The 13834-nt window shown below is 42.1% G+C and overlaps 1 protein-coding gene and 1 long non-coding RNA gene across 2 annotated transcripts in view; one reads left to right on the forward strand and one right to left on the reverse strand.

Moving 5' to 3' along the window:
- Positions 1–702: 702 nt before the first annotated feature.
- LOC130159410 (cytochrome b-c1 complex subunit Rieske, mitochondrial) lies at positions 703–3623 on the forward strand. The gene is made up of 2 exons (XM_056361021.1): positions 703–990; positions 2814–3623. The coding sequence occupies exons 1-2, from the start codon at positions 780–782 to the stop codon at positions 3422–3424; spliced, it is 822 nt and encodes a 273-aa protein (XP_056216996.1). The 5' UTR covers positions 703–779; the 3' UTR covers positions 3425–3623.
- A 588-nt stretch (positions 3624–4211) lies between these two features.
- Positions 4212–13834, reverse strand: part of LOC130159411 (uncharacterized) — a 316373-nt gene continuing 306750 nt past the window's right edge. Inside the window, exon 6 of the long non-coding RNA XR_008825731.1 lies at positions 4212–4478. This is a non-coding gene — a long non-coding RNA (uncharacterized LOC130159411). The remainder of the gene's footprint in view (positions 4479–13834) is intronic.

Consider the following 13834-nt stretch of genomic DNA (forward strand, 5'->3'; position numbering starts at 1 on the left):
TTGCAGTCTTCAAACTTATCCGTCACCGATTTCCTATGACAAGCTGAAAAAGATGTGTTTTTTCCCACTCTGCAGCGGATCTAGGAAGTTGAAAGGACAAAAAAGCAGAAAGGGAAAAAAAACCCAAAGAACTAAAAAGTGGCAAACGTTGTACAGAACTCAGCGGGCGTGACGTGAAGCTCACGGGGCAGGGGTATGCTCAGGCAGTAGTTTCTGTACAGACGGTAACGGGCCGATCCGACACAGAGCCTGGTACCGCCCGAACCCCGGCAAAGCTCAGGGCCCTTCGTGCCTGGCCCCGGCCTGGGCTGCGGGCGGCGCCGCTCGCCCTCACGGCCTGAGGCTGCGATCACGCAGCCAAGCTTCTGGAGAGGGGGAAAGGTGCCTTGAGAAAAAACCAGTTTGGCACATGAAAGGTTACGAGCAGAGCAGGGAATTAAGATTAATTCTGATGCTCCCGACCTAGAGACAGCCCAGGCCGCCTGGCGAGGGGAGGCGCTCCGCCCGCCCCACCGCACCGAAGCGGCGCAGCGGGGGCTCCTGGGCCGCACCCCCGGCCCGGCCCGCTGGGCCCCTCCCCGCTGCCGCCGGTGGGTCCCGCAGCCCCGGGACTCACCCTGCCCCGCCCGCCCGCCCGCGGCGCGCCCCGGCACCGTCCCCCGGAAGTGACGCCGGCCCCGCGCGACGGCGTGCTGCCGTGACGTCAGCGCGCGTGCGCAGCGCCCCGCCCCGCCGCCGGGAAGGTCGCAGCTGTGACCGGCCCAGCCGCCGCCGCCGCCATGTTGTCCGTGGCCGCCCGCTCCGGGCCCTTCGCGCCCTACCTGTCGGCCGCGGCGCACGCCGTGCCCGGCCCGCTGAAGCCGCTGGCGCCGGCCGCGGCGCGCCGGGCCGAGAAGGTGCCGCTGGACCTGAAGCGGCCCTTGCTCTGCCGGGAGTCCATGAGCGGCCGCGCGGCGCGGGGGGGCCTCGTCGCCGGCGCCAGTCTCAACGGTACGGGCGGAGGGGCGGGCGGCGGGCCGGGGACAGCGGCTGTGTCGCCGCAGCGGCTGGCGGGGGTGCTGCGGGCCTGGCAGCGCCGCGAGTGCGTGCAGAGGCGCTGGCGCTCGCCACCGTCCCGTCCCGTTTGGGTGCGGGTTGCGGCGGGGACAGCAGCAGCCGCTGGCTGCAGAGCCGGGGCCGGCCGGCTGCCCGCAGCCGGGTATCGGTTTTGCGTTGCGAAGACGCAGGAAAACTGCGTTCGGCTCCATGGGGCGTTTAACGGGGGGCAGCCGAGCAGCGCTGTGCAGCGAGAACTCGCGGCGCGTTTTACTGCCGCGGAAAAGCGGCTCTAACGGTGAATTCGGTGTGCCAGAACCAGCGGCGCGCTGCGCTCGGGGATCGCCGTGCCCCCGGCTCAGGCCGCGCTCGCCCAGCTCGGGCGCAGGCAGCCTGCAGCAGCAGCGCGCCCCCGCCCCGCAGCCGGCGGAGCCTCGGGGAAGGTGCGCCGCGGCCGCAGCGCTGCGCACCTCCCCTGGCACCGCCGCTGGTACCTCCCCCGGCACCTCCCCGTGCAGGATGAGTTCCGCTGAGAACTCTATAAACCTGTAACTAAGACTGAACGTCAGCTACGTTAGTTTCAGTTAACATCAAGCGTGCTTTTTGCTGCATATAAGGAAGGTTTAGAAGTTAATCGTATTGCTTGTTACTAAATGAGAAAAATTTTAAGTCTTGACGCCGAAATAAATTGGCATGGTTTACTCTGTCAGAAGTTTGAATTTAATTTCTCTGCAATTAAAATCCTACAGCAAATACCTGCTCTATGCTCAGTTACTTGTAAATAAACGTAAATATTTCCCCCATTATTTTGCCTTTAAATCCCCAAGAGCTATTCTAGGTACTTTTGAGAGAATGAGTTTTATTAACCTCTCTTGACTTTGTGCCAGCTGCTAGTAAAAAAATAAAGACTAAATACTTCTTTATAAATAAGAAGCGTTGCACTCTGGCAAGTAATACGTTCTGTCTTTTGTGCGTTCTTCACTTTGGCTTATAGATGTTCCTTGAGGGAAGCCGCTTTCTTGTTCTGAAGAAACTAATGGAACACCTCTTGGTTAGCCATCACGTTAGTTTAGCACACAGGTTTGATGTGAGAATCCCACTCGTAATGCTTGGTAACTGGATAATTATTAGTTTTATCCCTAAATCCTTCTATGAAGTGAGCCTGGCAAATAGGGAATTGTAGGTTTAAAAATTATTTATTGTGGCGGTTGGCTTTGACAATAGTTTGATGTAAAGAGGGATGCCTGATGCTGCTTTCTTTAATCTGAAAAATGCTTAACCACATACTGAAGATTATTAAAGGCATAGAAGTTACTTAAGTCAAAAGAAAGCACAAAAGTGTTCAGCAACAGATGTGCAATCTTTACTAAATCAAATTTCTTTGTAGTAGTTTTTTTCAGGGAAACTTTTGAATGGAAAACAGATACGTCTTTTCTTAGCTAGTCATGGTATCCTCCAGGAGTTTTTTCTTGAAGACTTCCGAAAAAACAGTTTACTTTAAACCCAGAACTTCTCACAGATTTTTGTGCATCCTTACCAGGCTTTGTGTAATTTTCAAATAGGTAAAACTAAATTCACAAATCACCTGTTTTACCTATCAAAAATACCTTCTGGAAACCATTTTCCTACAAATTAAAATCAAAATTTATAACTAGAGGAATCCTACCCAGACTTGGGAATAACTTTTACCCATTATTCCAAAAATGCAATTAAAAAAGTGTATATACATCATAATATTTTTTACCTGAAAGTTTTGTCATTTCATATTTTTCTTGCAGCACCTGCCAGTGTTCGTTGCATCCATAATGATGTCGTGGTACCTGACTTCTCTGCCTATCGTCGTCAAGATGTGCTAGACGCCACCGTATCTTCTCAAGGCAGCAGTGAAGCTAGAAAAGGGTTTTCATACCTCTTGACTGCAACAACATGTGTAGCAACTGCATATGCTGCTAAAAATGCTGTCACCCAGTTTATTTCCAGCCTGAGTGCCTCTGCTGATGTGCTAGCGTTGTCAAAGATTGAGATCAAGTTATCTGACATTCCAGAAGGCAAGAACATGGCTTTCAAGTGGAGAGGGAAGCCCCTTTTTGTGCGTCACAGAACCCAGGCAGAGATTAATCAGGAAGCTGAAGTTGATTTGTCTAAACTGAGGGATCCGCAGCATGACTTAGACAGAGTAAAGAAACCAGAGTGGGTCATACTGGTGGGTGTCTGCACTCATCTTGGTTGTGTGCCCATTGCTAACTCTGGAGATTTTGGCGGTTATTACTGCCCTTGTCATGGGTCCCATTATGATGCCTCTGGCAGAATCAGGAAAGGTCCTGCTCCCTATAACCTTGAGGTTCCGAGTTACCAGTTTCTTGGTGATGATGTTGTGGTTGTTGGCTGAATAATGAGGTGCTTGCTCACTCTCATGGCTCTGTGAATGTACACTCACAAAAGGGTTAACTGAGATTCTGGAATACTGTAAAACCAGATGATCCTAAAAACGTATTAGCTGTCTAGATTCTCAACCAGAAGTATGTTGGAATACTTCCCTGTGTTTTAATTTTAATAAAAACTTGGAGTGAGCACTTCTTCGTGACTAACGATAATGTGTATTTATTTGTGTATGGACTTCTAGTGTGTCCAGTCAAAGAGATACTACAGCAGATGCAGAATGTGTTCATGGAGCCCTCCTGAAGGGCTGCTCATGCAAGACAGACACTGAACTACAAAGCCCTTGTTTCTTCATACCACGTATTTTCTTCTTTTGTAATTTTGTTTTGTTTTGCTGCATTATGGCAAGGAACATCTGAAAAAGGTCTTGCTATGAATTTCTAACAGTGAAGTAAGTTTCAAGATAGAATTCTATGAGATTTAATCCTTTTCCTTCCAATGTATTTTTTCCCTTGCTTGTTTTCAAAGGAAGTGAAGGAAAAGTAAATAAAGACCTACCTAGAAAGAAAATTCTTTTACACTGGTCAGAGGCAGCTTATAATTGTTTAGCTAGAATGATAGCAATATAATTTTATGATGATTTGGACAAAAATAAGCATGTCATGTTAAGAGTTATAAAATAGTTGTTTAGTTGCAGATAAGGCTTGATCTTACCTGTATCTAAACATCAGATCAGGTGCTTAGGACACTGGGAAATCTGACAGTTTTCCAAAAGAAGTTGAGAGGGAAGTGTAAAAAGAGAAATCCACCTTTTACAGAGGGTGAAAAATGCTTTGTAAGAACCACTCAGTCTGGACTAATCTCTGGTGTTAAACATAGCGAAATGTTGATGTGCCATCAAAGATATTTTAAGACTCAGTGATTTGTGTCAAAACTATAATTTCATACTGCCTATAAACTAAGCCAAATAAAGGCCAAAACTTTGAAACCTCTCTTACCTTGATGCTGACTCTGAAGGCGTGGAGAAATGCAGCCTGGAGCAGATGATCTAACCAGCCTTGGTCCTGCCAATACAAAACAAAACTAGCAATTAATTGCCAATGGTAGATGAGGAGAAACAAGGTGTGCTGTGTCCAGAACAACCCAAAAAAGCAAAACAAAAAGACACCAAACTATTTCCTGTTCGCTTCCAATTATTTACTGCTGCTCTGTGAATGCTTTTGTCTTGCACTGCATTAACATGCTCCCTCCAATTGCAGAACAGAAAATACAATCCTCAGAATTCCGTGGGTCTGGAGTGTTTAGCTTCACATAAACGTCATGTAGAGCTGTGGTGATAGTTGGGTTAAAACTGAAGTTTTAAGCAAAATTAATTAATTGACGCGTTTGGCTTACCTGTTCTCAAACAATTCAGTGAAAAAAAGAACATAAATGGCTGCTGAAGAAGTTCTTAGATATGCATTTTACACCCTTTTGTATTTGAGCTTTACACCTTATCACTATATCCACAAAAACATTCTCAAGAACTCTTTTTGGTATGACGTCACACAAAACCAGTACTGAAAGGGATGTTCCCCAACTTTTATGTAAGCAATTGGTGTTGGTATATGTGCCTTGTATTACAGGGTTGATCATTCCTCAAATTTTCTATTTCAAGGAAAAAAACCTCAGGAACTCCTGAAGTAGCATTGCTCATCTGCTGTCAGGTGGCTACTTTTACCTCATCCTAAAAATGTTTTTTAGCCCACAAGTACATTTTTTAGGCCAAATCTTTGTTTACATAATCGCTAAGTAACTGTGGTACCAGTATATTAGTCCCCTGTAAAGCAAAGAAATGGCCAGGGCAGTTTCTGAGCTGACAAGTGAACACAGTGAAAGCTAGAGTAGCTATATCACAGCTGGGCTTTAAAGGGTCACGCATAAAATTCCTTGCACAGAATAAGCTGCTACTTAAATTACATCAAACTGACTGAACCAAATCATACCAATTTCAGCTAATGCGGCACCATGACATTGAACATGTTTGAGAATAATCTGGCAGCTTTTACTGTAAACATGAGATGCCAGCAATACCTTTTTTCACCAGACTGATGACATAATAGCTGAAGAAGCTGAAGTGTTGCTTACTAGGTAGTGCAGACCTGATAGTCTTCATCTTCTCCCCTCCAAGACTTTGTTCTCTTCATAGCGGCAAAAAGCATTCCTGATGGGCTGCGCATGTCTTAGAAAAGAATCGGGGTTTACTAGAATTTGAGAATTAAGGTGAAGAGTTTAGAGCCTCAAATCTCCAAAACCAGTCACAGTTTGGTATTGAAAGTATGGGCGGAAATGAAAAACCATGACATTTCATCTGATCACGTTAAAATACTTTTTTACTGTGAAGGTTGTCAAGACACTGGAGTAAGTTGTCTGGAGAGGTTGTGGAGTATCCATGAAGATAAATGCCCAAATCACACTGGACAAGAGTCCTGAGCAACCTTGCTTTGTGCAAAGCAGTTGGACTGGATCACCTCAAGAGGTCCCTTCCAACCTCAGCGACATTGTGATTTGCAAGGAATATTGTCCAATTATTGTGTTGTCTTCTCTGGGACTAGAAACTCCAGAAAGCCCAGGCTCCCTAAGGGGAAGCATGACTGGAGTGAGCAAGGGTAAACCTCCAGTTGCCAGTAATGAGCTCATAATTACCTTGTGGGCTAAGATGTCCTTGGAAGGAGCCTTTACCACTGCCACTAATTACAGACATTGCCACCATACAAATGGGTAATGTTACCCTTTCCATGGCTAGCATACCCCGTGGGGCTGGAGGTGCAGGTGTTCAAGTACACAGAAAAATACCACTATATTTTATTAAATTCTGAGGATTCATTGTGTTCATAAGCAGCAATGGTTTACTGGGCTTTACTACATGTGTATTTCCACTTCGTCTCCTCCTGCACTGCCTGCCTTTCTTCCGAGTGCCTCCAAGGCTCGAAGCAGCAGCCACGTGTCTGGTTCTTCTCAGCTAGCTACTTTCGCTCCTTTAGAACAAAACAGTCTTCGTGAAGTTGCTGAATGGGGTTCATGTTTATTGAATAAAAAAAAAGCTCTTCAGGTAAGGGGAATAAAGATTCTAAAATCAAAACATAATTTTCTAATATTTGACATTTCAAAAGCTTCATCTTTCCTTTTCTGTATCTTTGGAAGAGGGACAATATATTTAATGGTTACTGCTGCCAAAGGAATGATTAGCGCAGAGACTCGAAATGAAAATTCAGAATATTAATTCATTTTCGACAGGCGTTTTTTTCACCCTTCCAATTTGATAGGTCCACTTGTCAGAACGGAAGACAGTTCCCCACACAGCCTCTGTACAGTCATCAACGTATGTTCTTGCAAATGAAATGAGGCAGCGTTCTCAAAGGCTGTATTGCGCAGCAGCACAGTTATCAAGGACACTCGCCACTGCTCACCAAAGAAATAGACCTGAAGAAGAAATTCTGTAAGAGGGTTCTGAAGCAGTTTGGATATATCTGAGGAACACAGTATTCAGTTCCCCAGTTAAAGGAGCCTGCAGTGTCAGAGCAATACATTTCTCATCAGTAGAAGTCACAACTGACGGAAAAATCACCCTTCTTCAACCCTGAAAAGGTAAAAAGTAACTGATTTGCAGACAGAAAGAGTTTAAAGCTATCGAAGGCTGGGTGTCCTCCATTGATAAGGTTTTCTCAGCTACCTACAAATGATGTTTGTTCTATGTGTTAATTGCTTTTATCCTCCACAGAGCTGGTAGCACTGTTCATTATTCAAATGGTTCACATTCTAAGACAATTTTTGGTTATTTACACTGTTGGGAAGCTCTGGCTGTGATCTATATTAACTATGCCAGATTTCCTGCTCTCAAGTAATTTATTTTCCCTATGTTTCAATAAATAGTTTTGAAAAGATGTCTAAATGAAAAATACCTTTCATGTTAATAATGTAGGTAATGCCATCTCTGAAGGACTTTTAGCACTTCATGTCCATTAAAGTCTTGCAGTTTTGCTGACCAGTATACGTTCTGCAATCACCATGAAAATCCAAATTTTCTCTTGTCATAACCTTTTACAAATATGCCGTTTACATAGGCTCAGCTCAAAAGTGTCCGACAATCATCTGGGGGCCTGGTCTGATATGCCTAGAATCTGGTGGTGGTTGGGGTGGTTCCCCAGGCTGTAGCACCTAGTGCATTCAGAGGACAGTTCCTATGGATTTCAGCTACCATTAAAAGTACCTGACAGTCCTGCAAATCACGATCTTAAGTTAAAAGTCTGGAAAAGGACAGAGAAATGCGATGACCACCTGCAAACAGCTAGAGGTACTGCAACATTACACAGGAACCACAGCACAACTGGGCATACACCTCACGCCTCTGGAGTATCGTTCCAGAGCATCCTCCCTTTCTTTTCCTGCAAGCGGGGAATTCATCCCTATGCAACTATATCAACAAGCAAAGAGGGAACAGCTTCCAAGATTTACTTTTGTCCAAAACCCAAGCAGTTGCAAATGTAATACGCTGCACTTGACAAATTATTTAGCATAATGACAACATTTTAAAAACTCCTTTGTTCTTGCAGAAAATAAGTAGGTGTTTTGGTTTTGTTTTCCCTTTTTTTTTTTTTATTAAGGAAAATACAAGAGCTTTTATGCACTAAAACCAGGGGAAGAACAGATTTGTGTAATTAGGTTTTAGCATAACATGGATGCAAAATGATGTTACTTAAAGCCTACAAGGAAATACTGACCTCAACATTTCAAATCTTTTGTATCTCAGCTGGGATTTCAACTTTTCAAATTATACCGTTGCATTGTACTTCTAGAGAAAAATGAACAGAATATATATATGTTCTGCTTGCAAAGTTGATATCTACTCCCAAGATGAAATGACACCCTTTCTGCATTCCCATATTCCCTCTTGGGAATCGAAGAGGCAAACCACAACAATATAGAGGGCTCCAGTGGATAATCCTGCACGTGCTCCCCGAAAACTCAACTAGAGCCAGGCAGGCTCGCCTCCTTTACAGCCTGCTGGATTTGTTTTGCATTCCTGCAGGTAACATGAGTCTGCCAGGATGCAGATAAGCTGAGTCAGAGCCACAGGGGCATTGGGCACATCCTGAATATGGTATTTCTGAAATCTTTAAGCTTCAGAATACCTTGTCATTAAGTGATCCTAACCCAAGCTGCCATCATACCCCAAGATCTTCAGAGTTAAATTACAGCCTACAAACCTTCCCAGCTTGTTCCTGTGGCTACAGAAAACACCAGAAAATTTTCAAGATGCAACTCGTATAAGCTTATTCACTAATAAAATAGTAAAACAAAGAACTCACATTCCTAGAATTAAGCAGTATTAACCAGAGACTACAATGTGGTCTGTAACGATGCTGATGTCTGGATATATTGAGCTAGGATCCTGCCAGACACCAGCTTTACAACACAAATGTCACGCATTTCAGGGACTCTGTCTCAATTTATGCAAGTAGCAGTCACTGAAACTTTAAAACCATTGTGTCCAGCCTATTTGTGGAGCAACCCACATCCTATGTGCATGCAAATATTAATTCTAATGTGTAATTTTCTTTGTGTCTCATGGAAGAAGAGATCTATTAGACTGCTTTCTCCCTTTCCTTTTCACATGGATTCATACAACACGAAGTTCCTGTAGTTGAAGCAAGCGGACAAGTACAAGAAATGGTGTGCTGCCTGTATTACAACAGGCTCAGGGATGTTGAAATGTGTATATGGTTCAGCTGAGGCACCTGATTCTGCCAGATGAAGTCAAAGGCCAACACTACAGAAAGATGGCGAGAGTCTAAGTTTAGCAAGTCAGCTAAAACTGAGAAGTCAGACAAAAAAACCCTCCTCCTAGTAAATAAGGAAATGGCATCAAGAGGAATGTAGTTTCAGAAAACAATTTGGTCACGCTTCCATCTCCTAGCTCCAGCCACTGCTAATACACTTGCCTTAAGGTGTGTGTTATCAAATCCTGGGTGGGTAGAAGTGGCACACCAGGTGCAATCTGCTCATTCCTGTACCTACTGGGTGTATTGCAATCATTTGTGGATAGTATTTGCAATGGGAGGAGGAGAAGGGGGCACTGAGGACTTCAAAAAGGTTCACTGTATTTAGAGAAGTTGTGTAGAAATTTCAAGAGGACAAGAGCTATGACAGGTAACACATAATGCAGTCCCTTAGGGGAAGAGTTGTTTTAATACCAAATTTTCAAAACAAATGACACTTCAATTTATTAAAGCCTTCATTCAGATTTTGTGCATATTAAAATACAAAATAAAACTATAATCCTATTTGTAAGCAGCTGGAGTACTATAAGGTGATAAGTAATAGCCTCCATGGATTTATCAAGAACAAATCATGTCAATACAGTCACATTTGTTGCTATAATAGGATAACAGGCTTTGGAAACAGGGGGATATTAGTAGCTATCAAACTTTCAAGTAAGATTTTTACACAATCTCCCAAGACATTCTCATGTCTACTATTAAATCTGATATAAGTGGAAGTATTGTAGAGGACAACTGCTTCAAATACAGTCCTTACCGATGAACTACCAGCGGTTAGTTCCCTGTTGAACCAAAGAGACGTGCTGTGAGGAGTCCTGCACAAGTCTGGGTCTAGCACCGTTTGGTATATTTGTTAATGAACTACATGTCACAAGACAGAATAAGCTTTATAAAGCTTGCATGCAGTGGTAAACTGCTTAGAGCTGCAAACACTGATGAAAAAAGGGTTAGAGTTTAAAATAATCTTGACAAATAATGCTCTGCAAAGCTAGAACGTGTCGCAATCGGAAGTAATAACTAAGCAGCAGATCTGCAAAGAAGGATCTGGGGTTATAGTAGATCACAAGCTGAAGATAAGTCCAGGACCATAATGTGATGAAAAAGGCTGTCCCGTTGGGATTGAGGGTTGTATGGGAGATGTGAAAACCCATCTTACTTTATCACTGGGGAAAAGATGATTTGTTGCTCAGAGTGTTTTAAATAAAAGGAAATTGTGGCCCAACTAGAGTAGTATCCAGAGGACTACAACAGCTATGCTTAAATTTACATATGACTGAAATATAAGCGGAACAACTGGAAAAGATGGAGAGGACAGAACATTTTTAAAAGTATTTCAAAACAAAAATACAAAGAGATAATGTAAGCTATTCCCTGTAACCTTTGGGTGTAAGCCAAGAAATATAATGACTTGAATCAGAGGCAAAGAGATTTAATTGAGACTCTGGGGGGAGGAAAACAAGTCTTTCCAACTGTAGTTAAGATTAGTTCAATTTTCAGGTATCCTGAAAATAGATGTGGAATGTCTGGACTGAAAATTGTAAAGTACACTTCCCAGCAGCAACTCAGGAGTAACTGATGGGGTTTTGGGGACCTTCCGAGGTGGCTTCCAGCTGTACACCTCCATGAATCTATGAAAACAGGGATGGATGGTTTGTAATATTTTTAGCATATCACATTGTATCTTTGAAGATTATATCAGTGGGGAGAAAATATAATACTGAAATGAATAGAATTCTTGATATAGGAAAAAGGTAAGCTGAGGAATCCTTATGCTAAGGGACTGGAAAATTAATGGAAGAATAAAATTGGTTACAAAACATTACTTTGGTCAAGAGGTTGCAAAATAGGGAAAACATTGAGGGAAACATCACTAAATACATGCTTTATTCTCACATTCATTCCTTAGTATCTGTTTATAGCCACTGCTAGAGGTAGGGTACTGAGCTATATGGACTTTTTGTCTATTAGAGTTGTTCTTATATTGTTTAATATCCTGCGTCAACTATGACTAATGAAACGCAAGAGAGAAACAACAGATTATAACATGTCTGGCTTAAAGAAAACACAGAACTTCTGGCATTTATTGTCCTAACACAATTAGCAACCAGTTTATGTCACAACTGTGATATATTTTCTTCGTGAAATATTCTGCATTATAACATTTTAATAACCTCAAGACATTACTTATAGCATTGCCTTCTTCTACCAATGCATACTCAAAATGTAATGTACCATCCTTTACTACATGCGCATTTTTTTGGCATTAGAAATTTAGAATAAGCGATTCTGGAATTAAACCATATTAGAGATGCATATGTTACCTGGTTTTACCTAGCTTTTACAGGAGCTAGAATCATGAGACATGGAGGACTGTCTTTTCTGTCTATAAACGGCAGTAGTATTAGTAGGGGAAGATCACTTCCACATTTAACAATATTACATAGTGCTGATATCTTCTGTCAGCCAATTACAGAACTGGCAACTGTACCATGACTTTGTCCTCGTCCAATACAAGCAGAAGTTATGCACCTAGAAGCAGAGCTGGGATCAGAAGGTGAACATACAAATGATAGTTTGTCTTGTTTCAGGACTTAGCATGAGCCTGTATTTGAGATATCTTTAGTAAAAAAAATCTACAGTACAAATCACCAGTATGCAGATGTCTGTACATAACTTTCTGCAAGCAATCTGATAGTAGTGTTGGACAGAACTGGCTTACTCTCACCATGTAACATAGTAACAGAACTCCAAATTTTCCTCTGTGAGTGCTCATATAATTTGCAAGTAATTGCATACATGTCAGCCTCTAACTCCGATCACAAATAAAAAGTGCCAGCTCCCTGCAGAGTTCTCTTGGTTTGCACAGCCCTAGGACGACCAAAAGAGCTATTGAGAAACACATAATTTCCTAGCAGGTCCAGGAAATTTTATATGTATGGGGATTTAGTGTTTTTAAAAAGGTACTCAAAACCAAAATGTAAACTGCTTGAATATATGTTCTGAGAGGATAGACTTTGTGGGTACAGAAATTATCCTCCCATGTCTACACTGTAGAAGTTAAAGAAGAGCAAGAAGCAGCTAAATGAGGTAAGTTTTATTTCACAGGGTAACAGCACTGGGGCTTTGTATTGGTCTGTGTTTGGACCAGGAGAAGGATACCAAGCAGTTTATTTTGTTAACTGTTGCTGTTGTGCCTGCCTCACGTATAGTTGGCTGATGACGGCACCGTTTAGGTAACATTACTATTTGAAAAAAAAAATAAATAATGGAGCTGTCCATCTAGATTGCAACAAGTGTGACAAAGCATTTCAGGTGTCAGTCCGAACTGTCACCTGGAGGATGTCACCCCTACATACAGCACAGCCTGTCAGCTGTGACAGGCTACAGCTGGGTTTTCCCCTCTATTTTCAGTTCCAACTGAACTGCAATTTTGAATTAAGTATTAAAGTATCATGAGTTTCAGTAGCTTTTCTAGCAGTTTGCCTGGAATTGTGTATATTCCAAAGGTCTGAAGTACACTGAAGTTTTGTGCAAGCTAGAATTTCATACACACAACAAGATGTGGCTCACAGATTTCCCACTGAAGTACCTATAGTGGCATGACCAAATCCTGACCTAGCGGTTATTCTTTGCCTATAATGACATGAACTTTGCCTGATAACAAGATTGCATATTTAGGCCAATATGTTTTCCTTTTTAGACTTGTAATATGCTTTGATTTAGATGTTTTTATTTGGAATTTAATGTTTCCACAAGCAGAAGCCTCTATTTACTCTTTGCTCCAGTTCTTTTAATACTTCTGCTTCAGAATACAGTACAAAATAAAAATATCTCTTTCCTACTCACTGTACTTGACATTTACTAGAAAGATGAATAACTACTTAAAAAATATTTTTGTTGCTTCTAACTAAAAAGAACATTGCTATTCGCTCATAAGGCATATCTGACATTGTATATCTGATAGACAAACCCTTGCATTATGATACAAGAAAAGAAAAAAACTACCTATACATATATACTTATTTGCATGTATAAATATATATGTCAGGCTCTTAGAATGCAATAATTTAAACTTTACTAGGGTATATTCATTATCAGCTTTTGGAAGGTTGAACATTCCTCCAATAATATTTTTTAGGCCATAATCACAGTGCCACTCAGCTTGTCCTGCTCACTTCTCTTAACCTACTGGAAGAGTTGTTTGTGATCATTTCATGTAATTGAAATTGACAAAGATCTTCTCATCTTGTGCCAATCATTTTTCAGAAACATTTGTTTTTTAAGATAGTTTCCTTTTTTAACAGATAAGCTGTCCTTACTTATAATTCATATCAATAGATATAGGCCATTCTTACTCATAGTCTATAAATCATCAACCTTTTTCGGACTGAATTTCTTGTCATCTCTAGGCTGCTCCGTTGAGGTCACTAAAGGTTGCCATTGCCAGTGCTATTTATCTTCCAAATTTTTTCTCCTCTCTACTTTTTCAGTTCATTTCATTTCCCAGGCAAACATACTTCTACTTAATGGCAGCAGGTCACCTGCTTCTCGCATAGACAGGAGTGATGCTCCACAGGTTCTGCACTGTGAGCACACTTACA

The sequence above is a fragment of the Falco biarmicus genome, chromosome 15 (genome assembly GCF_023638135.1).
Source record: "Falco biarmicus isolate bFalBia1 chromosome 15, bFalBia1.pri, whole genome shotgun sequence".
NCBI classification, from domain to species: domain Eukaryota; kingdom Metazoa; phylum Chordata; class Aves; order Falconiformes; family Falconidae; genus Falco; species Falco biarmicus.